At 39.5% G+C, this 23,544-nt stretch overlaps 1 protein-coding gene across 16 annotated transcripts in view; it reads left to right on the forward strand.

Moving 5' to 3' along the window:
- Positions 1–23,544, forward strand: part of FER (FER tyrosine kinase) — a 429,890-nt gene that overhangs the window by 188,033 nt on the left and 218,313 nt on the right. For 14 of the 16 annotated variants that reach the window (XM_073344644.1, XM_073344641.1, XM_073344645.1 and 11 more), the window contains 2 exons: positions 4,211–4,414; positions 12,214–12,336. In XM_073344644.1, the coding sequence (XP_073200745.1) occupies positions 4,211–4,414; positions 12,214–12,336 (327 nt within the window). Of the gene's footprint in view, positions 1–4,210; positions 4,415–4,840; positions 5,843–12,213; positions 12,337–16,744; positions 16,946–23,544 lie in introns of those variants that run through there. The other 2 variants (XR_012158994.1, XM_073344654.1) reach the window with 2 other exon arrangements.

Consider the following 23,544-nt stretch of genomic DNA (forward strand, 5'->3'; position numbering starts at 1 on the left):
GGTTATGGAAAGTGCTAGAGGGAAAATTCTAAAAGGATCAACCTAAATTTATTTCTGTCTTTCTACTAATCCAAGAGTATGCCCTTCCTTTTCTCTGGGGGAGAATTAAAATATCTTCCCGATTTAAAAAAAAAATATATATATAAATTCTCATTGCTTAAAGACCACAGAATAAAGCAATACAACAAGTTTCAGCTAATTATATGTCAGAAAATAGAACAAATATTCATTATTAAGTAATAGAGTATCATTGAGGTATGTGTGTGGGTGGCTGGTTGCTGTGTTTATAAGAGCACACATTTATCAACCATCTTAATGTGGTGTTACACTGAAAGTCCGGGGGTAAGGTTTTGTTTTGTTTTGTTTCAGAGACAACTTGTTGCTCAGTCTCTTCACAGATAATGGGGTTGGGAAATCTCCATTTTTAAAAAAATGCTGAGTCAGAAACCTTTTGCTCTACATTTCAATAAGAGCAGCTGCTTGAGAGCCAATTAATGAGAGCTGTTAAAGTAAAACTTATTTCAACTTCATATTAAATTCAGATGAAAGTGAAAGGGAGGGGAGGATCCACAAGGGAGGAAGGGGAGATTGGTCGACATATAAGGGGAGAGTGAAGGGGAATCTGAGGGAACCCCCCCAAAGGCCCAAGATAAGGTATGGTGAACCACAGAAATCCCTGAAGGGAAGAAAGGAGAGAGAGAGAGAGAGAGAGACAAAGAGAATAATAAATAGAAATAAATATTTCAAATACCATTTAATTTTATGGTGATACTAATTTGGTTAGTAAAAGAAACTTAAAAATAAAACCTTCCTATTTAAATATTTGAATTCCTCCATTAGATAGAGAGAGGGGGAGAAAAACTATATATGTCCGTGTCAGATAGACAGAGAGACATCTTCATCCCTGAAAATAAAATAAAATCTGAGTCCTAGAATGTAAGTATCTTGCAGTCTCTAATTTGTATTATCAAGCAATTGAATGTTTCTTGAAGTCTCACTTTACAGTAAACATTGTTTAAGAAAAACATATGGGAATTGGAAAACAGTGAAAAGGAAATTACCGTCTTTAAAAGGGCAATATTTTGTGTTTAAACTGTTCATATTAAATCCTGCAAAATTTTCTTCTAACTCTAAAGTGGTAGTAGAAATGTAGTGTTTTAGTGATTAGAGTGATAAATTCATTTGCAATGAATGTCAAAATGACAATACATCTTTCTTAGATACTCTTTCTTGGCTGTAACCATATTCCCCTCAATAGCAATTTTGAAGTGCATATGATCATATATCCTGTTTATTTAAAACATAGTACTTTAATTTATACAATAAAATTATTGAGTGGGGGGGTTTGTTCATGCAGAAGTTATATAATTTATATAACATAAAAAGCACCATCATTTATTGATTTAGATTTCATTTATTTTCTGTGAAGAAATACTTAATTGATAATTCATGCTTCAGCTAAAATGACCACAGAATGAATACTAAAACATTATGTGAAATTTGAGAGAAACACCCGACAAAGCCTTCAAACCTGACAAACACCCGACAAAAATTTAAACAGTTTTTTTCCAAATGTTATCTAAGTACAATGCAAGTTCTTAGAAAGAAAAAGAAAAGAAAAAAAAAACGCTTAACCTGTTCCCATTTTCTTTCCCCTAAATCTTCTCTATGTCAAAAAAGTACTCTTAAGCTATTTTATGCTGGGGACAGGTAATGATACAGTCATGGACATTGATTCAGACATGACGCAAGTTGGAAGTGAGAAACTGTTACCATCTGAAGACTTGCTTGTTTGTGTTCTGTAAACTAAGCTGTGTGGCTTAGTCTGTTTGTTTCCTTCTTAGTGAACTAGTGTCCACGTTACAGAGTCCATCACAAATGACACCTTTTATTGTACATTTCAACAGGAAGGCCATGAAGTGATTATGTATCGAAACCTCTCGATCTAATACCACTCGAGAAGTTCTCTCCAGAGTAGCACTGAGGTAGTGTGCATAAGATTTTGCTGCCTTGACAGTATTCTGCAGCTTTTCTGTGAACATTCAGTGCTGTCTCACTCTTTTGGGCAGTCAATCCCAGCATCTTTCACAAAAACTGAACTAATTTAACCTTTTATACGAATTTTTTTCTTAGTAATTTGAAAAGTTTATTTTATATGTAGGTAATTTCAAAGGAGAATAACTTTGGTGTTATTGAATTTTAATAATGATGGAGAAATTTGATCTTGGGTTTTAACTGCTTTCGAATGGAAATATTAAAAATAAGGACGAAAATATGATCTCCTGGGAGGTATTTCTGTATTTTTCTTTGTTTGCTAATGGGTCCTTTACAAAAGAATCGGGTGACGAATTCATTCTCTATTCACTAAAGGCTAGATTATGTCACCCTTACTCATGTGGTAAGTGTTACAACCTGGCTACCTTCCCCTCTCTACAATCTCCAATCTCTTGTGAATGGACCTAATTGCTGGGTCCCACATCCTTCTAAACTGTCTGGGTAGAATCTAGTAATTGTTTCTAGCTCTGGGTCTATAGGATATATTCCCAGAGCTCAGACCTTCTGGGGCTCTGTATCTGCAGCCGCCCTAGACCCCAAGATTAGTTTCTGAGCCTTTCAAGCCTTCCCAGTCGCTTACACACACTTCCCTAGAACTCCACCTAGGTTGTGGGCATTCTGGACTTCTAGTTTAACCCTTTTTGGGACATGTCAGGAAGGCAAGGGAACACGTGCATAGCAAAGGACTTTATTTCTTAGCTGCAGAAATTTTACTTTAAGATTACTTTACAATTGCACATCTTTGAAAACAACAAAAATCCCTAAGAATGCACCCTTCCAATGTCTGATCTTGCCCCTTCTGTGAGTTTGATGTTTGTCAGCATTTCAGGCTGATAGAGTCCCTCCTGCCCACCCTCTGTCTCCAGCAAGATCTCTTTACATGTGGGGATAGTTGGCATCCTGAACAGAGCAGTGCCCCCTCTTAAGTGGAGGTGCTCGCTCCTTGCCATATGCTCCACTGGGTTGATCCAGGCCCCTTCCCCAGTCCTGCATGTCCTTCCTGTAGCTCTGTGTGTAGAAAAATCATTGTTCCATGCTCATGGGCCAGTAGTTGAGACTTTCAGACTTAATTAGGTCTAGATGGGTCTCCATGATGGTCTTTCAACAAGGTGTCAAACACCTTTCCTGAGCAGGGCTTTCCTTGGCAAGTTTAGACATATGTTCCACACACAAAACAAAACGGAGTTCCTAATTTAAAACGAACAGTCCACCTTGTAATAGCAAGCACTTGCATGATTTAATTGGGACTGCTCGTGTAAGTGCTCACCAGCATGGAGTTGCACAGTTTTGCCCTAACAAATAGGTCTGACCTGATTATTGAAAACTAGACTTTATTGTAAAACCAACAACAACCTATTCTAGCACATACTAAATAAATAAATACATAAATTACAAAGATAAATTTTTAAAAAGCTCAAGTCATACTCCAGTTGCAACCTATAAAAATAATTCTTGTGTCTTACCTTAGAATTCCTGATTAAATTCACAAGTACAATGGGGCGAGGCCTCAGTGTTCAATTGCAATACAAATACTAAATAACTACCGGCTCTTCACCTGGCTGATGACGATGCTATCAAATGGCTGGTCACACTGGACATATGCTGAGAGACTCCTGGAAAAACTTGGTTCCTAATGCTGCTACTTGTTTACAGGCTTTTGTGGGGGGTAATTCAAAATCGGTGAACCTAGAGCTCAGTCAATGCAAGTGCTTTTGAAAATTCCACCCATAATGTCTCATAAATTCCTAACCCCTTTCTCAGTGAGTAAGGAAATATTTCATTTCAAAGCTTAACACCATTTCAAGGAAGTTTGAGAGTGAGAAAGATAATTCAGCCAAGAAAGAGGTTTTTTTAAAAGTAAAAATGAAATTGTCTTGATAGTACTATTGATATTCCTTTTGTCTGTATTTTCAGAAATCTGTACTGAGCTTTCATATATACATATGCCTCTATTTTTAAAAAAGCATAGTTAAAAAAAGTGTTCAGTTACTTTGATTCTGAGAATAGATGTATCACTTCAATTGTCTAATGAAAACAGACAATTGAAGAGAAGTGTGAAAGTATTTGTCAGAGTCTATCATGGATTTCATGAAAAGACAAAACATGGAAAATGGGTTACAGTATGCTAACTTCTTTTCCTTTATATTTTTTAAAGTTCTTTGATGTAATATCAACCAGCGAGAAACCATTGGCAGAGCAAGATTGGTATCATGGTGCAATTCCAAGAATAGAAGCCCAGGAGCTGTTAAAGCAGCAAGGAGACTTCTTGGTGCGAGAGAGCCACGGGAAACCTGGTGAATATGTCCTTTCTGTGTTTTCAGATGGACAACGGAGACACTTTATCATACAATATGCTGATGTACGTCTCTGATGTAGTACTGAATGTTTATTTCATGTCAGGCAGCTTGTATTTAACTGAAGAATTATTTTAGATAAGTAGTTCAGAATAAAAGGCATTCATTACTATGGATAAAACTATGAGAATTACTATGAAGTAGGTTTTTAGTCTTCTCATATGGAAAGGCCAGTATGAAATCTGTTAAAAAAAAATATGGTAATCTCTGATTTCCCGTGTTGAGTTAGATGCTGAAATTTTAAAAAACAATGTTAGTGAAATATTTTTAAGAATAAAAGAAAGATATGAGGTTATTCCATGGTTTTTATTCTTTGTTAGAAAGCAGAAAATTACTTCTATAAATGTTTAAATTTCTGAAGTTACTAATTATTTAAATGTATTATATATGTACAATTTATCTTTTTTTATTCTCCCACTCCTTTTTTTTAGAGTTGGTGCTTGATAGTGCTATGATAGCTCAGGTTCCAAAGCAATGTCAATGTAACCCCCTCTTTTCACATGGTCATAATTTTCTGAAACATTCACTCTTGGGGCTGAAATTTTACGTAGTTGATCTCTGCTCTAAGACGAATTTTTTGTACAGTTTATTTTTCCCTTTTCAAACTCAAAAATAGCTAAGGCAATTTCCATAAACAAAAACAGCCTAACAAACCATAAGAGAAGGTTAAATAAACTCCAGGCCCACAGTAGCCTCCCCGTGGATGGGAAAGTTTACATAGCAAAAGATTTGTTCGGTCTCCTATGTGCTGCTGTGAATTGAGATCCGTGCTGCCTAGGAGCCGCACACACCCTACATAGACACAGGAATCCTGTTCTCTTTAGCTGAGCAGAACCACAAAAGTTCTGTAGGAGGGAGCTGTTGGGGAGAAAAGGACAAGATATCTTCCATTATTCTTATATGAATATTATTTATGGAAAAAATGGCGAATTTGAGCAGTTTGTCATAAAAATCAGTTTAGCTAATGCATTTCTTTTCTTTCTTTTGAATTTTTTTTTTACCTGTTGCACTCCCCAATTTGTTAAGTTATGTCTATTTTAATGGGCTCAATAATTTCATTAGACTCATCTAAAGGTAGGAGAGGTGGTGGAAGATCACTTATTGGAAAGGTGTCATTTTGGTTATTGTTAATATATCTATACAAGGAGTTTTCCAGTAGGAGGAAATCTGGTCACAAACATTAATTCTACTTTACCATAATTTGATATAGCCAGTGATATTCTGGAGTGTGTTTTCAAGTCCTAAATAAGAAAATAAATGCTTTAAAACTGAGCATACCTCTATATAAAGAAGGTGTGCTTAATCCCAAAGGTGCTGAGCGCCCTGGCCCTGACCCATCAGTATTAAGCATGTGCTAAACCCTTTGGTCTAGGGTTGCTTTATAGTTTCTTGAGATCTCAGATGATACTCCACTAGGACTTAAAAATGATGTAATTTAGGGATTGTCTACACTCAAAACACTGCAGTAAAGACACTATCTCCTATTGACCTAATTTACCTCCCTGAGAGGTCGTAGCTAGGTTGACAGGAGACTTCTCTCTTTGACCTAGCACTGTCTACACCGGGGGTTAGGTCGGATTAACTGTGTTGCTCAGGGATTAGGGTTGATAACCCTCCAGGATTGCATTGAAGTCTCCAGGAATTAAAGATTAATCTTTAATTAAAGATTATATAATTGATGAAAGTTCCAGGAATATGTCCAACCAAAATTGGCAACGGTATCAGGGATGTGGATTTTTCACACACATGAGCAGCGTAGTTATACTGACCTAATTTCACAGTGTAGACTAGGCCTTAAAAAATCTGAGGGTATGTCTACGCTACCTGCTGGATCGGCGGGTAGTTTAGACACAATAAATCAACCCGTGAGCATTCTCCCGTCGACTCCTGTACTCACCACCACGAGAGGCTCAGGCAGAGACGACGGGGGAGCAGCAGCAGTTGACTCACCATAGTGAAGACACCACGGTGAGTAGGTCTAAGTACGTTGACTTCAGCTACGTTATTCATGTAGCTGACGATGCGTAACTTAGATCGATCTCTGCCCCCCCCTTACTGTAGACCAGGGCTGAACAGGACTCTGGAACCAGTAGACTGAGAGAGAGAGAGAAATATGAATTTGTATTCTTGTGTGCACATGCAGTTTATAAGTTATGTGTAATAAATATTGCTCTGATCATAGTAAATAGCTTGAAATTAGCATTTATCCACAAGTCAAAAATCATCTGACCCCTTATACATAAATAATACTATTACCTAGATCTTGTAGTGTTTTTCACCAGTAGATCTTAAAGCACTTTACAAAGGAGGTAAGTAAATAGTTTTCCCAAGAAGTACAGAAAAGAAACTTGATTTTGCACCACAGGGGAGGAACTAGGTGCAGATAGTTAGCACTAGGGAGGGCTGCACAACATGCACTATAGGATTCAAGCTTTCCCCTAGAGTTCAATGATAGTTTGAAATATATTAAGCTGCGTAACACACACTTTCAAATGTGCACCTTACAGCAATGAGAGTGTGGGCTGGTCAGATGTTGAAATAATCAAGGAATGTAGAAAGTTAATGTAGCAGGCAATTTTGGGGCAAATAAGGTATTTTGTATTGAGTGACTATTCCTCAGTGTTCATTGCACAGTGCCAAACTTTCCATGTTCCAGGACTTCTGTTTTTGTCTTTTCTTATAGCATGTTACATTCATAAGCCTGGAATTAGATGATACCACCTGAGATTAATTTGGGCCTTTGGGAATAGGACAGAAATCTTTTTTTGTTTTGTTTTGTTCTGAAATCCCAGCTGTAGCTTCAGCTAAACAATTAACTGACCCTATATAAACAGAGACTGTGGCAACAATGACTCAGAAACCTTCATATAATCCACAGAAAGTCAGTGGACCTCATCTAATTCTTCATTTTGGGATAATGCCGTAATAAAAGAGGTCAGCCATATACTTGCACTAAATAATTTTCATAGTCTCTTGCAGATCTTTCCAGTTTAACACTATTTTGCTTTAGAAATAATTCGTACAGCAAAGTGAAAGTTAATACAGTGACAATCACTTATATGTACTCTGAAAAGTATTTGAAAATAAATATTTTAACTGGTATTTTTGAGCCTTCTTGCAGTAACCGCAAATATTATAGCTGAAATATGAAACCTTTACATAAGACGCTATAAGCCAGATGCTGTCTTGCATTAAAATAAGTTCTATATCAAAATAACTTATTTTTAGTATTCATAATACAGTTATTTCAGCTAGATGGCTAGTACTTTATCATGATTTCTGTTAGACTCTGGGGTGAAACCTTGGCCCCTTTGACTTCAGCAGGGTTAGGATTTCATCCCAGGGCTACAACCAAGTGGTGTTTGAGATGCTAAATTTTTAGTTAAAATCTTTTAGTTTTAAATGTTTCACAGCCAGTCTCTGTGGGCTTGGGGAAAGTCATGAGATGTTTTCTCAAACTGTAATCTCTAAATTTAGACCAAGGATGAGTTGACCTTTTTCTCATGTCAGTAAATTTGTATCTACTAGTGTTGGCCTTTATGTGAACATACACTAAATTGTAACCAGTGAATTTATTGTACAAATTTAGGTAAATGTCACGTTATAGAATATGATAGATTGGAAAAGAAAAAATGTCGTCTTTTAACCAAAAGTTAAAACAATTACTCTCATAACTTTGTTCTGTACTGGAGTTAAGCTGATAATTGTTGTCAAGATGGAGATTTGGTTTCAAGGCTCTCACTCCCAAGGCTGTGACCAAACATTGGCTTGTTTATGGATTGGGTTGACTCTGTTTCAGGATCTCCTGGTTTTTGTTTCATTGACAATTTTGGCTTAGTGTTGGTCTCAGAAGAAGCTAGCCACACTCTTCTATTGGAAGACAGAGTGCTACTAAGTCCTCCATCTAATAAGGCATGGGTATTAAAGAGAATAGAAAAGTATAATGGCTACTGGGAAAATCCAGAGAAGTTTTTATTGACCGAGTTTTGCATCAGAGCTGGACTTGGTAAAAGATAGTTCCATAAAAAACCATCCAAAAATATGCTGTTGAAAGTCTTGCAATGATATATAGCAGGGTAGTTATATTTTAGCTGCCAACTCCACCAGATTCCTTTACAAAGAATTATTTAACTGTTGGATGCACTCACATAAAATTTCCTGGCTTTTACCAGTTTTATAGATGTAGAGAATACTGCACAGCATCTCTCACTTTCATGTTCTCTCCCCACTACCCCAAACTTAAATACTTAATACCACACAAGTATAGAGATACATTGCCTGAAGAAATTTCAGAAACTTACAAAACAGTGGAAGCAACACAAATGAGAAAAATATTTTCCCTTGCATCAATATCACAATCCTGTCATTTTTACTTTTTCAGTGTCACTTTTTCTAGGACTCGTGTATTGTTCCAGTGCCAGTTTTCTTGATGTTTCCTATCAGAAAAGGGCATGTGATCACTTGTTACATATATATTCATATGTCTGGTTTCACAAATAGGATACAAATGAGCATGACACAAACTGTTTTTTTTATTTTGCTTCTCTTTGGTAACATACATTTCAAATGATAGATTAAAAAAAATAAGCACAAGACATTTTCAAAACTACATGGATTTTCCTAGTTTTGTGTGCACAATCCCCAGAGATCTAAGTTATTTCCTATTTATTTATTCTTGGATAAGACTATCTCCTTGCATTTTCACTCCAGTTTCACCTGCCATCCCTTACTGGAATAGTTGTTTCTGTGTGGTATTGTTTCTCAGTGGAAGGGCCTGGGGTATGTCTCTTCAGGAACAGCTGTCAGATTTGATTCTTAGACTCCCCAGTTGCGACTACACATGAATAAAAGCATGAGGCTGAAACCTCCATCCCATTGTGTAACCAACATCACGATTGTCTCATATCATTGACAAGCCTGGTCTCTGTTGATGTGAATTTTCCTCTGATTCCAAGCCTCTAGAATAGTAGTGCAGTGTACAGCTGTTGTGACAGTGGTCCAGCTGTTTAAATAGCCTGTTTGATTTGACCAATGTTTTGAAATGTTGAACTAGTCAGATGCAGCGGTTGACTAATCAATTTTGTCAGCCAATCTGTGAAAAACAAATAAGAATTGCTCATTTGTTTTTAACTAAAACTGAACTTTTAAGAAATGTGTGTACATTTTTTATAAATTTAAATATTTCCTGAAGAAAACAATGTTGAATGTATAGGGTCCAAAATATATATATTTTTTAAAGTATGGAAAACAGAGAATGTATTGCAGTTAATTACAGAGGCCATTTATCCTCCTCAGTGGATGATATGCTCTTAGAATAACCTGTTAATATAGGAGCACCTCTTTTGGCTAATGGGTGCAAACTTCTTATAAAAAATAATATTTTATACTGAAAACTTTCAGACTTTGGTGTCTGAGTTTAAATTCTTAAATCCATTTAAGCAATTAAGTTATTGTAAGCACTTTGGGGCAGGGCCAGTTTTTGTTACATATTTTTACAGTGCAGTTTTTGTTACATGTTTTCACAGTGGTCCATGAATGGGTCTCCTAGGAGCTACTGCAATACGAATAGTAAATAATAATAATAATAATAGAAAAACGGTTCCAATGCTCAAAAGTGCTGATGACTAAATTTCTGATAAAGAAATTGATGGATCTGGGAATATACCTCCTAGTTGTAATGAATGTTGCCTGTTCCATGATACTTGCATAAAGGAAGTTCAAGTTCCTTTCCATTAAGTCTTGGTGAAAAATTCCTTCCTGAGTCCAAATTTGGTCATCAGTTTAACCCTGTGAATATGAATAAGAATTACTATTATTAAGCATCTAAATCCATTGCTGTCATTCAGTGTTAATCAGTTTTCAAATTCTTCTCAATTATTTGTATTACTGTAGCGCTTAGGAGCCCTAGTAATGGACCAGGACCCCAATGTGGCAGGCACTGTACCAACAGAATTAAAAATGGTTCCTGCCCCAAAGAGCTTACAACCTCCATATAAGATAGGAAAAAACACACAGTTACGAATAGAAAGATTGGCAGGAGTAACAAAGAAACAATGCAACAATATTGGTCAGCATACGAGGCAGTGATTTCTGCATACCAGCAGCCTAACTGTTTATCCGTAAGCATCACAGGAAGTGAGTTTTCAGGAGGGATTTGAAGGAAAATAGTGGCTGTTTAGCACTTACCAAGTGTGAGGGCGGCATAGGAAAAAGCATGAAGGTGCTTGCTTGAAAATTTAGAAATGGGCAACAGAGGTGGACATCATGGGATGACCAGCATCAACATTTTGACAGTGAATGAGAGATGATACATAGGGGGTGGGTACACCATGAAGGGCCTTGAAAATAAAGACAAGCAGCTTATGTTTGATGAGCGGCAGGGAGCAGTGGACAGATACAAAGAGAATGTTCATATGTTCAAACTGGCCTGTTATCTTTCCTTGCCTAAAAAATGATGATAACTTGGCAGGCACTTATTGTAGTTCCCAAAAAGTCATTTTCCATAAGAGCCCTAGTATACTGAGTGCACTTGCAAAATATTGTAAATTAAAAACAATTCTTTAGCAGTATTATTTAATTTTCTTTGCCCTGAACCTGAATCTCAATTTAGATCACTTTTACTATTCCAGTCCTTGGCTTTACTTGTACTAAATGTTTATGGCCACATTGTTTATGGCAATGTTTGTGCTGTAGAAAGAGCTGAGTAGGGAATAAATGAAGAAAAACATGCATTTATATGGGCACAAATAGCCTAACCCATATACTAGTCACTGAAATCCTGTGCAGAATTCAGGACTGTAAGAGGCTGAACTGAGCAGTACAGGTTTTTTCCCAAAGAATTTTCTAAATCTTTTGTCATTGCCCTTCCAGCCACTAGTGTACCTATGTCACTTGCATTCTTTCTCCGCACCTACAGATACAATGCTTCCTGACGTTCTGTGATAGGAAGTACAGCTTGTAAAAGAATCTACACAGTTCCTGCATGATGGCAAGAGAGTTACAGTAGCCACAGCAGGGACTTTTTTAATATTTAAAATGAAAAAGAGAGAGACAGATAAGAAAAAAAGAGAGGGATGGAAGTGCAGGGAGGCAAAAATGCCTTTCATCTCACTCAGCATTTCTGAAGTATGGAGATGGCTGGGTTTTTATCCTAAGTACTATTGAAGATGGCTGGTCACACATTATTATTTATTTATTTAAGACCCACCAAAATTTTTATTCTGTGTGTGCCAGTGAATCATTCATCACTTTTATCACACATTGCCTGGGACTACATTACATGGTGAATTAAGATTTGGCCCCTGTTCCTCAAGCTTTGTTTCTGCGCTAGAGAGCTGAAATTTACCCTGTGTTTACTAGATTTTCAAAGATATTTTTTGCAGTACATCCTTATTTTACATGTTTCGGTGTTGTCTTAAAATAAATGGTTTTTGTTCTTTAAGTTGGTAATATTTTATTGCGTATCCTTTTCATATTTAATATGTCTCAAAGTCACTGTTACTGTGCCATCTGTTGAATCACAAGGACTTCCTTCTTTCTAGTTTTGATTTAAGAGTTGAGATCTGTTTATTTTATTATGATAAACTAATTGAATGAATAGATTTTTTTCTAGTTATTATGACCCACATTATGGTCCCATTGAAGTCGCTGGAAGTTTTTGGATTGACTTGGATGAGACCAAGATTTAATCCTATGAAATTAAACTTTTCTGTTTCTAGTTATTCGTGGATAATTGTTGCTAATTGCGTCTTTTGCATTTCCTCATTGGAGCTGTTCTGAAACTGAATTTTTTTCCCCCTTACAGAATCAGTACCGATTTGAAGGAACTGGGTTTCCAACTATTCCTCAGCTTATAGACCATCATTACACAACAAAACAAGTAATTACTAAGAAATCAGGTGTAGTTCTGCTGAATCCTGTTGTTAAGGTATGCATATATCCTGTGTATTTTGTTAAGTAGAAGATTTTGCTGCATTTCATTTAACCTTTTAAACCATGATTTTTGCAATTACGAATGAAATGTTAAGCAGTTTGTAGGTTAATCAGAACTATCTCATTCAGTTAGTGCTTCAAGATAGCAGACTCCTCTGTTCCTCTTAAGTGATTACTCCAGCTTCCGAAACACTTAACTATTAACTCATTATTGCTCATTACTCTGCAGCTTCCTGAGCTGTTTACAGTCTTTTTGTTTGAGCGCTGAAAATTCATCCCAATTAACACACTCTCCTCACTCTCAAGGGTCTGCATCACAAGTACCCACATACCATCCTTCTGGAAGGATGTCATTCTGAGTCTGACAAAGCTTTCTTATACTTCATTCTTCTCTTCCCTCTTTTTTTTTGGACCTTCCAGGTAGAATCTGTTTCTGGCTCAGTAACCCATAGACCAGGGATTGGCAACCTTTGGCACGCGACCCACTAGGGTAAGCCCCCTGGCTGGCCGGCCAGTTTGTTTACCTGCTGCGTCCGCAGGTTCGGCCGATAGGGCTCCCGCTGGCCGTGGTTCACTGCTACAGGCCAATGGGCGCTGTGGGAAGCGGCGGCCAGCACATCCCTTGGCCCACGCTGCTTCCCGCAGCACCCATTGGCCTGGAGCAGCGAACCATGGCCAGTGGGAGCCATGATCGGCAGAACCTGCAGACGCTGCGGGTAAACAAACTGGCCGGCCAGCCAGGGGGCTTACCCTAGCGGGCCGCGTGCCAAAGGTTGCTGATCCCTGCCATAGACCATGACATTGGTTTCCTTCTCAATGAAGCTGTGTTGCATATAAAAGTGTTCGGAAGGAAAAGAGCATTCTTTTAAACAATAGTATCTTTACAAAGTTTGGGAGAACAGTTGGAAGAAGAACAGGCTGACCCAGAGGGGGATTTGAGTAGATGGGCTTCTTTATTTCGGTACTTGTTCCCCTGGACGCAATTGTCCAGTAAGTACTAGATTAGTTACATCATTCTCTTTATCTACATTAGTATGTAAATTTCTACATTTATTACAACATCCCCAAAACCCTTATGGAGTAATATGAACGCTCATACATCTGGCGTCACGAACAAGATCCCAGGGGAGAATTGTGCCTGATCACCACGTCTCACCATGGATTCGATGAGTAAGTTTAATGGGCCCTTTACTGCAGCCCTGGTTAAGGAATTTATTAATAAATTGGTAGGGAAATGGGGGGGTCCTTATGCGGCCCATCAGGATTGGCTAGCCATCCAGGGGTGGGTGGAAGCTGCTCTAGCGTCCAAATGCTCCCAGAATAAGAAAAAGGTTGTTTTGTTGCAGGCTGTGTGTGAGGGTCTGTCAGGTTTATGGGAGGAGGTTAAGGATCTTAAAAGCAAAGTGTCAGGTTTCAGAGTAACAGCCGTGTTACTGTCTGTATTCGCAAAAAGAAAAGAAGTACTTGTGGCACCTTAGAGACTAACCAATTTATTTGAGCATGAGCTTTCGTGAGCTACAGCTCACTTCATCGGATGCATACCGTGGATACTGCAAAGTGGAAACTCTACAGCAGCGCATGGTAAATCATCACAGTGTGCTAGCAGTCAGAATGGCTGAGAATTGCATGGATGATCTTAATCATCTTAAGTCTGAGAACCTGGCCCTGAAGGGACAAGTAGATGCCTTAAAGCAGAATTCTTTTCCCCCGGCCCCTATTTACCCCCCACCACCCTTTCTGCCCCTCCTGCACCCTCCGCCCCTCCTGCCTATGAAGATCCTAATTCCTCAATAAATTCCATCTACCCTGTCATGACACGAACTATGGTCAGGATGGCAAAGGAGGACCAGGCTGCAAAAGATGAGGTGACAGAACTCCTGCGCCGGTCCGGTATTCAAGTACCACCCCAGGCTCTAAATGCGGGGGACGGTGGCCCCACTGTCCGGCAAGAGGTTACCATCACCTCCATGTCCGAAGGAGACAGGGAGAGCCTATACCGAGAATTGGGCCCCCCGCCCCAAGAATGGAATGCTTTCCTGCAATGGCTAGAGCGAATAGAAAGCCAGCTGTACCAGTATTTTGGTAGTGATTTGATTTTAGCCTGGGAGATGCTGTTGGGCCCCTTGGCAGCGGCTGTGGGCCTCCAGGGTAAGGATTGTTGAATGATTGTCCTGGACACAGCCCGTATTCTTTTCGGGGTGTATTCCCTAACAGCAGGCTTGGTTAAGTTAAACCCTATACCGGGGAACACCTGCACGCTGCCATCTCCCGCATCCAGGTCTGGGTTCGGGTATTTGGGGACCTTGAAGACAAATGGTTATTACCCCTTGGGGCTGGTCGGAGAGCAGCCCTTCTCGATGCTTGGCTGCAGTGCCTTAGCCCCCAACTCCACAATTGGCTGGAGTTGCAGGCAGGACCCTTCCAGGCAGCCATCCTGCCTGCATTAGTAGAAAGGGCCTCTCCGTACGCACGGCAGAATATGGCCCGAGAAACCCTTACATCTCAAAATGGACCCACGGGTAAGGATACCTCTGCCCAGATCCAGCCCTTGGAGGAGGGCCTTGATGCCCTCCTCAGGGAGCGTGGGCCAAAGCCCCAAAGGTCCCAGCCCGGTTGCCCAACTTCCTCAGGCTCTAAGCCCAGCCCTGTAGCAAGGAAAGGAGACTGGCCCTGCTCCAGTTGCCAAGCCAATAATTTCGCCCAGAGGGAGACATGCTTTAAATGCAGGCATGCCTGGGCTGTGCGGTGGTGGCCATTGACTAGGGGAGCCCTCAGGCCAGTCCTCAGAGCTGGTCTCTCTCCGTGGACCAGTTCAGCTGCCCGGTAATCCAGGGGCAGCTGAATGGTGGGCCTGAAGGGACCTACCTTTTTGATTCCGGATCAAGCTTAAATCTGGCACACGGTCCTGCCCAGGAACGGGGCCAGGAAATATTGTTTGGAGACGCCATGAGAGGCCAAAATTGGGCAATTGAACAGGACGGGATACTCTGGCTGTCCAAGGCAGAGCCTTTTGATTCCGCTCCCTGGGTGGTTGGCCCCAATGTCCATCTCAATATCATAGGGGTACCCAGTTTTAAAGCATGTGGTCATTGATCTGTGTAACCGCCAACTGTGGTCCATTCCTAATGGGAATGATCAGGTGATCCCCCTCGGGTTGGTAAGCAGTGTAGCAAAAGGGCCAGAATCGGGAATCATTCAATTGGGTTGGGAGGACCTGCCGGGATGGGAAATGGACAGTCTGGATGCTGGGCAGCTCCAAACTTTAGTGAGTATAGACGGGGGAGCTCCTCCAGCAGTAAAGCAGTACCCCATTCCTCAAGCGGCTATTCAGGATCTCTCCATTACAACGGAGCATTTAAAGCTAATGCCCCCTTATGGCCTGTACGTAAACCAGATGAGTCCTGGAGGCTAACCATTGATTACTGGGAAGTAAACCGAGTCACCCCGCTCCTCGCACCACTAGTGGCATGCCTGCCTGAAATGATTGCCCGAATTCAATCAGGGGATCAGTGGTTTTCTGTGCTAGATGTGTCCAATGGATTCTGGTCCATTCCTCTGGCCCAGGACAGCCGCGGAAGACTGCCTTCACTTGGCAAGGGTCTCAATTCCAATGGCGGGTTCTGCCCCAAGGGTACAGTAATGCCCCCACCCTGTTTCACCAGGAGCTCAAGTGGGTTCTGGATGCATTGGGGCCCATAAGCCAGCGATGTATTCAGTATGTGGATGACATTCTCATTTGGGGATGGGAAAGGAGGAGGTGGCTGCAGCTATCTGAGAAGTAGTTAGGGGTCTTGGGGAAGCAGTACTAAAGGTGAATGGAGGAAAAGTTCAGCTGGTCCTACCCTCAGTAACCTTCCTAGGGGTAACCATTGAATCGGGTAGGCGGTCTGTTGATTCGATTCGGGCGGCCATAATAGCCCAGCTGCACAGGCAAGTTTGGGGTCATGGCCCCTTTCTCCCTTCCTGCAAACTGCTGATCCAAGGAGTTCATGACTGCAATTGTAGCAAAGAGGTGTATCTTCAAAGTAAAACTTATCGGTAGAATATGCTAATGAGGTAAATAGTAATCGGGCGGGGATAATTATATTCAGTAGAGGGTTATTAATATTCATTGTATGGGCGTCCATATTACTCCATAAGGGTTTTGGGGGTGTTGTAATAAATGTAGAAATTTACGTACTAATGTAGATAAAAAGAGTATGATGTAACTAATCCAGTGTTTACTGGACGATTGGGTCCAGGGGAACAAGTACCGTAATAAGGAAGCCCATCTACTCAAATCTGCCTCTGGGTCAGCCTGTTCTTCCAACAAGAACTGTTTTAATGGTAATTATTCCTGTTTATAACTTGAAGACACTGATGCACATTGAAAACCAGATCTAAGTATTTCTTCCTTTCTCCAGTCTTAAATGCAACATTATTTCAATCAAAATTTGAAATTGAACTTCACCTTATAGTCAAGAAACCATTGTTGAATAGAAGGAAACAAGAAACCTCATAAAGCACTATACATACAAGAAAAGGCCTACATAGTCATAGAATCATAGACGTGTAGACTGGAAGAGACCTCAAGATGTCATCTGGTCCAGTCTCCTGCACTCACGGTAGGACTATATAATAACTAGACCATTCCTGACAGGTGTTTGTCTAACTTGTTCTTAAAAACCTTCCATGATGGAGATTCTTCAACCTCCCTAGCGAATTTATTCCAGTGCCTAACTATCCTGACAGTCAGGAAAAATTTCCTGAATGTCTAACCTAAACCTCCCTTGTTTCAGTTTAAGTTCCTTGCTTATTGTCGAGTCCTCGGAGGTTAACGAGAACAATTTTTCACCCTCCTCCTTGTAACAACCTTTTATGTACTTGAAAACTGTTATGTCCCCTTTCAGTCTTTTCCACACTAACTAAACCCAGTTTTTTTCAATCTTTCCTCATAGGTCATGTTTTCTAAACCTTTAATCATTTTTGTTGCTCCCCTCTGGACTTTCTCCAATTTGTCTACCTCTTGCCTGGAATGTGGCACCCAGAAGAGGGGACAAATACTCCAGCTGAGACCTTATCAGCTAAGCACAATCTGAGAGAGCTAACAATCTCCATATTTCCTTCCAGTAGCTAGTCTTTCGTATCCACACATCAACCAACCCTGTATAATTAAGAACTAAATCTTTCCATTTCAACTCTTAACGTAGTTCTGAAGTAGCCAATTGTGCTTAGTCAGAAAAATAATCCGTTTCAGACATTTGGAAAGCAACTTTGTCATTTTACAAAACGTATAGAAATCATAACAATGTATAATTCAGGATCACTTTCCTAAACCATAATCTCAGATCTTTTGCCATACCAGTCGTAAGAAAGTAAAGCATTTTTCTGTTTTTGCTCGCAACAAGAATTTATTTTTTATATTTGCCTGTGTGCGCTGAAAAAATTTGAAGGGATGGGTTAAATTTTGTGTTGGGAGCCTTTCTTTCTGTCACAACTTGCAGTCTTAAATGCATATTGCTACTCATTCCTGTTCTAGATGAATACACTCTTGATTTCTCTTACGAAGATTCAGTGGTTTAGGCATTTGTGAATTTATATGGCAGACTTAGGTCAAGTCATAATTAAAAGACAGGCCTTCTAGAGAAACTGAGGATTTTTGGTGAGGATTTTTATCAAGCCTTCCCCAGGAAAGGGGGTGTAGGGCTTGGGGGGATTTTGGGGGGAAAGACGTTTCCAAGTGGGCTCTTTCCCTGTTATGTTTGTTAGATGCTTGGTGGTGGCAGCAATAAAGTCCAGGGGCAAAGTTAAAATAGTTTGTACCTTGGGGAATTTTTAACCTAAGCTGGTAAAAATAAGCTTAGGGGGTTTTTCATGCAGGTCCCCACATCTGTACCCTAGAGTTCAGAGTGGGGAAGGAACCTTAGAGAAAGGTATAGTTCAAGACAAAGACACATGTATGATTATAATTTTACCTTCTTTTATAACTGCTCAGTAGAATGGATCTAAAATTATTGAAAACACATTAACACTTGACCTCAGTTGCACTGTCTAGTTTAGATGTGAAGTCATGTGTCTGTTCTATTTAACTCCTAAGTAATTTCAACATTTATTGAAGTTGCTATGTAAATAGAGGTTCCTTCTGTTCTTCTTGATGTACTTGTTTAGCCTGTTTCAGAGAGTGCTTTAAATTTAGAAATTAAGGTTTTAGAAGCAACTGGTGCAAGTAGGAAGAAAACAATACAACATGTTCTAGGGAACTGTTCTTAGTGTTTGCAGAATTGAAGAGTATTGTAATGTACATAAAATCTAAATTACATGACAAAGCTTATTATTTCATTTTAGAAGTTTAAGTAATTGTATTCAGACTGACCTGCGTGGTTTAAAGGGGTATTGTTAAGACTGAAGAGCCCAAAATTATATCTTTTTTTCTTCAGTGTTTGCGAGATCATTGTTGTAATTCTTTATCTATTTGTTTCAGATATTTAATGCTTGTATAGTTTCTGTATTTTCTGGTTTGTATTGTACTCATCATTGTAGTATCTACGCACTTTTGAATCGGAAAAGAGCTATGACAGCTGTTACACTTTGTGAGCAATCCTACAATAAAAAGCTCTACTGTTTGTGAGTACACACTGAAGAATAATTAAAATTCTTCTTTGAGATTATAAAGGTTTGTGCAGTCCCCAGTCATCTCAGTTCCTCCTTTTGTGTGGCTAGCTGTGGGCATAGGCAACTTCCTTCTGTTCCTGGAGTCTTGGTTTGTTTTCTTGTAGTAGTAGTATATTTTAGTAGTGTTAGTAAATGTTCTAGTTCTTACTAGTAATTGTATATTGTTTAAAAAGTTGTTGTCTAGTTTCTGTGCTGTTGTACAGTTGCATTCCCAAATCAGCTCCTGCATGTTCTCGGTTCATCATATCTGGTCTGAATCCCACAGACCAGTGTGCAGTGAAACAATTTAAGCAGTATATCTCATACCCCTTAGCCTTCCTGGAGATGGATGCACTTACACATTGTCTGGTGTGCCTTGGTGACAGCCATTATTCAGTCGTTTTTCCTTGTGTTTAATTTATTATGCCTCAGACACCAAAAGACAAGCACGCTTGACTGCAGTCTTTCCTAATATCAGAATGACTGAAAGCTAGGCCCTTAGATCTGTACTCAAGTCAAGGGCCTACTCCTGTGAAGGCATAAAGTTGGCTGTTTTCAAACTCTGAGCTTCCTAACATGAGAGAGCAGAAACTTTTGGTGCAGGGTCTGTTACCATCATTCAGTGCAAAGTCAGTGGAACACTCTGTCCTGTATTTCCAGTGTCAAAAAAGATGACTTTGTTGCTTGCGTCTGTTGCTACCAAGGCAATTTTGGTGGCAGGGATTTTCATGGTGCTAGTTTCTGTTTCAGAGACCTACTGACCTATTCTTGGAGGACTTGGTTTTTGATTACTCGGTGGTCACAAAGGCAGTCCCAGGTCCCTTGTACCTATCAGGTCTCTTGTGATGAAAATGTGACTTCCTTTGTTCTGATTTGCTTCCATCTAGTACATGGTGTCAGTTCCTCTTTGGTTCTTAAACTGTCCATCTTTCTTTGCTGTTGGATAGCATTCATAATTACTTATCCAAGGTAGATAGGCATGAAGCAGAGGATGATATCAACCAGTCTTTTGCTACTGTTAAGGAAAGTACGGTATCTTCCGCTGGTGTCCTTAATATCTGCATTGGTGTAGCTTCCTGATGATTGTAGATCGTTTCAGAAGTTGCTAGTTCAAATAGCGGAGTTTTTCGAACTGAAGAGTGCCATAGTTCAGGAAAGACTTATTGTCTCTTTTTCTATTTTGGAGACCCAGGAGAAGGGGAAGATAACCTTATTCATCAGTGGAGCTTGTTGCATTCTGCTAGAAAGATGTGGCTAATCTAAACATCAGTACCTGCTGGCACCAAGAAGGCAGAGGATGGTAGCTTCAGCAAAGATTTCATTATTTCTTCAGATACCTGACTCCTGGTTTTTCCAATAATTAATGAGGTTCAAGAGAAGTCTTGAAGGGTTTTGGTATTGATCACTTTACTCCATCCAGCAATATCAGACTGGCTAACTAAATATATCCTTGTTTCTTCATTGATAAGAGCCACTACCTATGCAAATTCTTGCCTTCTGGCCTTTTTGTAGCACTCAGATTATTCCCCAGATGTTTACTAGTCATGATGGCAGATCACGCGCACAGATACACTGTATGTAATATCTGTGTGTGTGTGAGATAAAAAACTAATTGAAGAAAGGGAAAGTTGGTAATAATAAATGTAAATCAGAAGTTAGGAATTGTGGAATGTTGATAAGGGAAGCAAGTTACACCATGAGACATCTATGGCTGATAGAGTTAAAAGCAATAAGAAGGAGTTCTAAAAATATATTAAGAACACAAAGAATCTTGACAATGGTATTGGTCCATTACTAGAGGAACATGGTAGAATTATCAGTAATAATGCGGAAAAGGTGTTCAGTAAATATTTCTGTACTGGTATTTGGGGAAAAACAGATTGTATAGTCTCATCATATGGTGTTGACGACACTCTTTCCATTCACTGATATCTCTGGAGGATGTTTAAAAAGAAACGACAATTTACATTTTTAAATCAGCAGGTCTGGATAACTTGCATCTAAGAGTTTTAAAAGAGCTGGATGCGGAGCTTGGAGGACTGTTAATGTAAATTTTCAATAATTCTTGTAACACTCGGGAAATTCTAGGAGACTGAAAGAAAGCTAATGTTGTGCCAGTTTTTAAAAAGGGACCTCAGGATGTGCCAGGCAAGATAACGGAGCAGCTGATAAGAGATCTGATTAATGAAGAATTAAAGTAGGGTAGTGTAATTAATGCAAATCAACATGGGTTTATGGAAAATAGATCCTGTCAAACTAATTTGATATCTTGTTTTAAATGAAATTATAAATTTGGGTGATAAACATTATAGTATTGACATAGTATACTTCTGTAAGGTGTTTGACTTGGTACCGCTGGACATTTTGATAAAAAATCTAGAAAGATATAAAATTAACATGGCACACATTAAATGTATTAACAACTGGCTGCCTGATAGGTTTCGAAATATAATTGTAAATAGGGAATTGTTATCAAGTGGGTGCGTTTCCAGTGGGGTCCTGCAAGGATTGGTTTTTGGTCTACGCTATTTTACATTTTTATCATTGACCTGGAAGAAAACAGTCATTACTGATAAAGTTTGCAGATGACACACAAATTGAGGGAGTGGTAAATAATGAAGAGGACAGGTCACTGATTCAGCACAATCTGGATTGTGTAGTAAATTGGGTACAAGCCAACAATATGTGTTTTCATGTGGCTAAGTGTAAATGTATACATTGAGGAACAAACTCTGTAGGCTGTATTAGAGGATGGAGGACTCTTTCATGGAAAGCAATGACTCTGAAAATGATTTAGGGGTCATAGTGAATAATCAGTTGAACATTAGCTCCCAATGGGACATTGTGGCCAAAAGAGCTAATGTGATCCTGGAATGCGTAAATAGTAATCTCAATTGAGAGGAGAGGTTATTTTACTGTTGCGTTTGGCACTGGTGCTACTGGAATACCGTGTCCAGTTCTGATGCCACAGTTGAAGAAGGATGTTACTATCTATCAGCAAATTACACTCCAAACATAGATGACATTAGAGCACTTCGGAATACTCATACAAAAGTTAGCAGTTCTCTCATAATTCCATAATCGAGGGGACATGAAGTACTGTTTACCAATAGTAGTCCAATATATGATTAAGGGGCTCTTTTCTGAGATTTAGCAATTAATTGTCAATGGAACTTTTTACGAAACCAAACTGTATATAAAATTTTTAGAGCTGCAAGTCATCAGACGGGCTATAAAAGTTTATTTTGTTTTTAATGGTGGGTTGTGTCCTGGCAGACAATACAACTTTAATGCTTTAAACAATAAGAAAATATTAAAATATTTTTAAAATTTTGAAGACAGTCTGAAGTGACTAGGAACTTTGCAGTTTTTTCATAGACATTTCTTAAACATCTTTCAGTTTACAAAAAATGCAGTATTATACCAGCTGATGTTGATATCAGTTCACAGGGGATTTATAATCTTGCCACAACACACCCTTTTCTGACACAGCTGCGTAGCCACTGCTGGAAAAAGATGATTGTCAAGTCACCTGGTGTTACTGAGGAGCTTGAGTACCAATCTGAGGGCAGACTGTTAAGAACTAGGACACAAACCCCAACTTGGCTGTGAGTTCTGAGAGTTCGATTTCACCAACCAATTACCAAGTATAAACTCCTTAGGCACTATAACAGCCTTAATATGAAGTCACAGACAGCCCCCTGTGATATTCTGATCAGTCTCGCCACCCAGGTGAACCTACCTTAGCGATGGATGATCCTTCCATCCAAGAATCACAGCAATATTCAGGTTACTCCCAGTCCCAAAGGACCAGTCACTTGTCCCAGGTCAGTTGCACCTTAGATCTCACACCAAAGACAGTGTTCATAGCCTATCCTGTAATAAACTATGTACAAATTTATTAAATAGGAAAAAGAAATGAGAGTTAGTTACAAGGTTAAAGCAGGTAAACATAGATACATAAATGAGTTACAATCTTAAGTTTCAAAGAGTAATCAAAGCTTCTGTAATAAGCAAGCTCTCTGTCCTTAGGGCTAAGCAGCTGGGAATCTTTTGCTTATGCCTAGAAACCTCGACCCCCAGAGTCCAAGCAGCACAGAAATCCAGTTCCTTCTTTTTAGAGGTTTTTTAATCCCCTCCTTCCATGTGCTCTGAGCTGCAAGCTCAACTGATGCGAAGAATCCACTTGCATGACTCCTCTCCGTGGGGTGAGCGGGTAGAGGGGGTATTGTTCTCTTTAACATCCCACAGTAGTCTATCTAGTGTAAAAGGCCTTCCCTGTTGGGCAGGACATAACGCTTTTGGTTGCAGATGGACACTTCACAGTAGTTAGTCTCTCTTGTGTGGTGACTTTTATAGTTACAGAAGCTTACAATACCATTACCCTCTGATCCCACTGAGGGTTACCAAAAAAAACTACAGCATTTGCTCAAGAAACTCCGTGAAAAAGCACAAGAACAAATGTGCACACACACCCCTGGAACCCCAACCTGGGGTATTCTATCTGCTACCCAAGATGCATAAACCTGGAAATCCTGGATGCCCCATCATCTCAGGCATTGGCACCCTGACA

This window comes from Lepidochelys kempii, chromosome 5 (genome assembly GCF_965140265.1).
Source record: "Lepidochelys kempii isolate rLepKem1 chromosome 5, rLepKem1.hap2, whole genome shotgun sequence".
Lineage (NCBI taxonomy): Eukaryota > Metazoa > Chordata > Testudines > Cheloniidae > Lepidochelys > Lepidochelys kempii.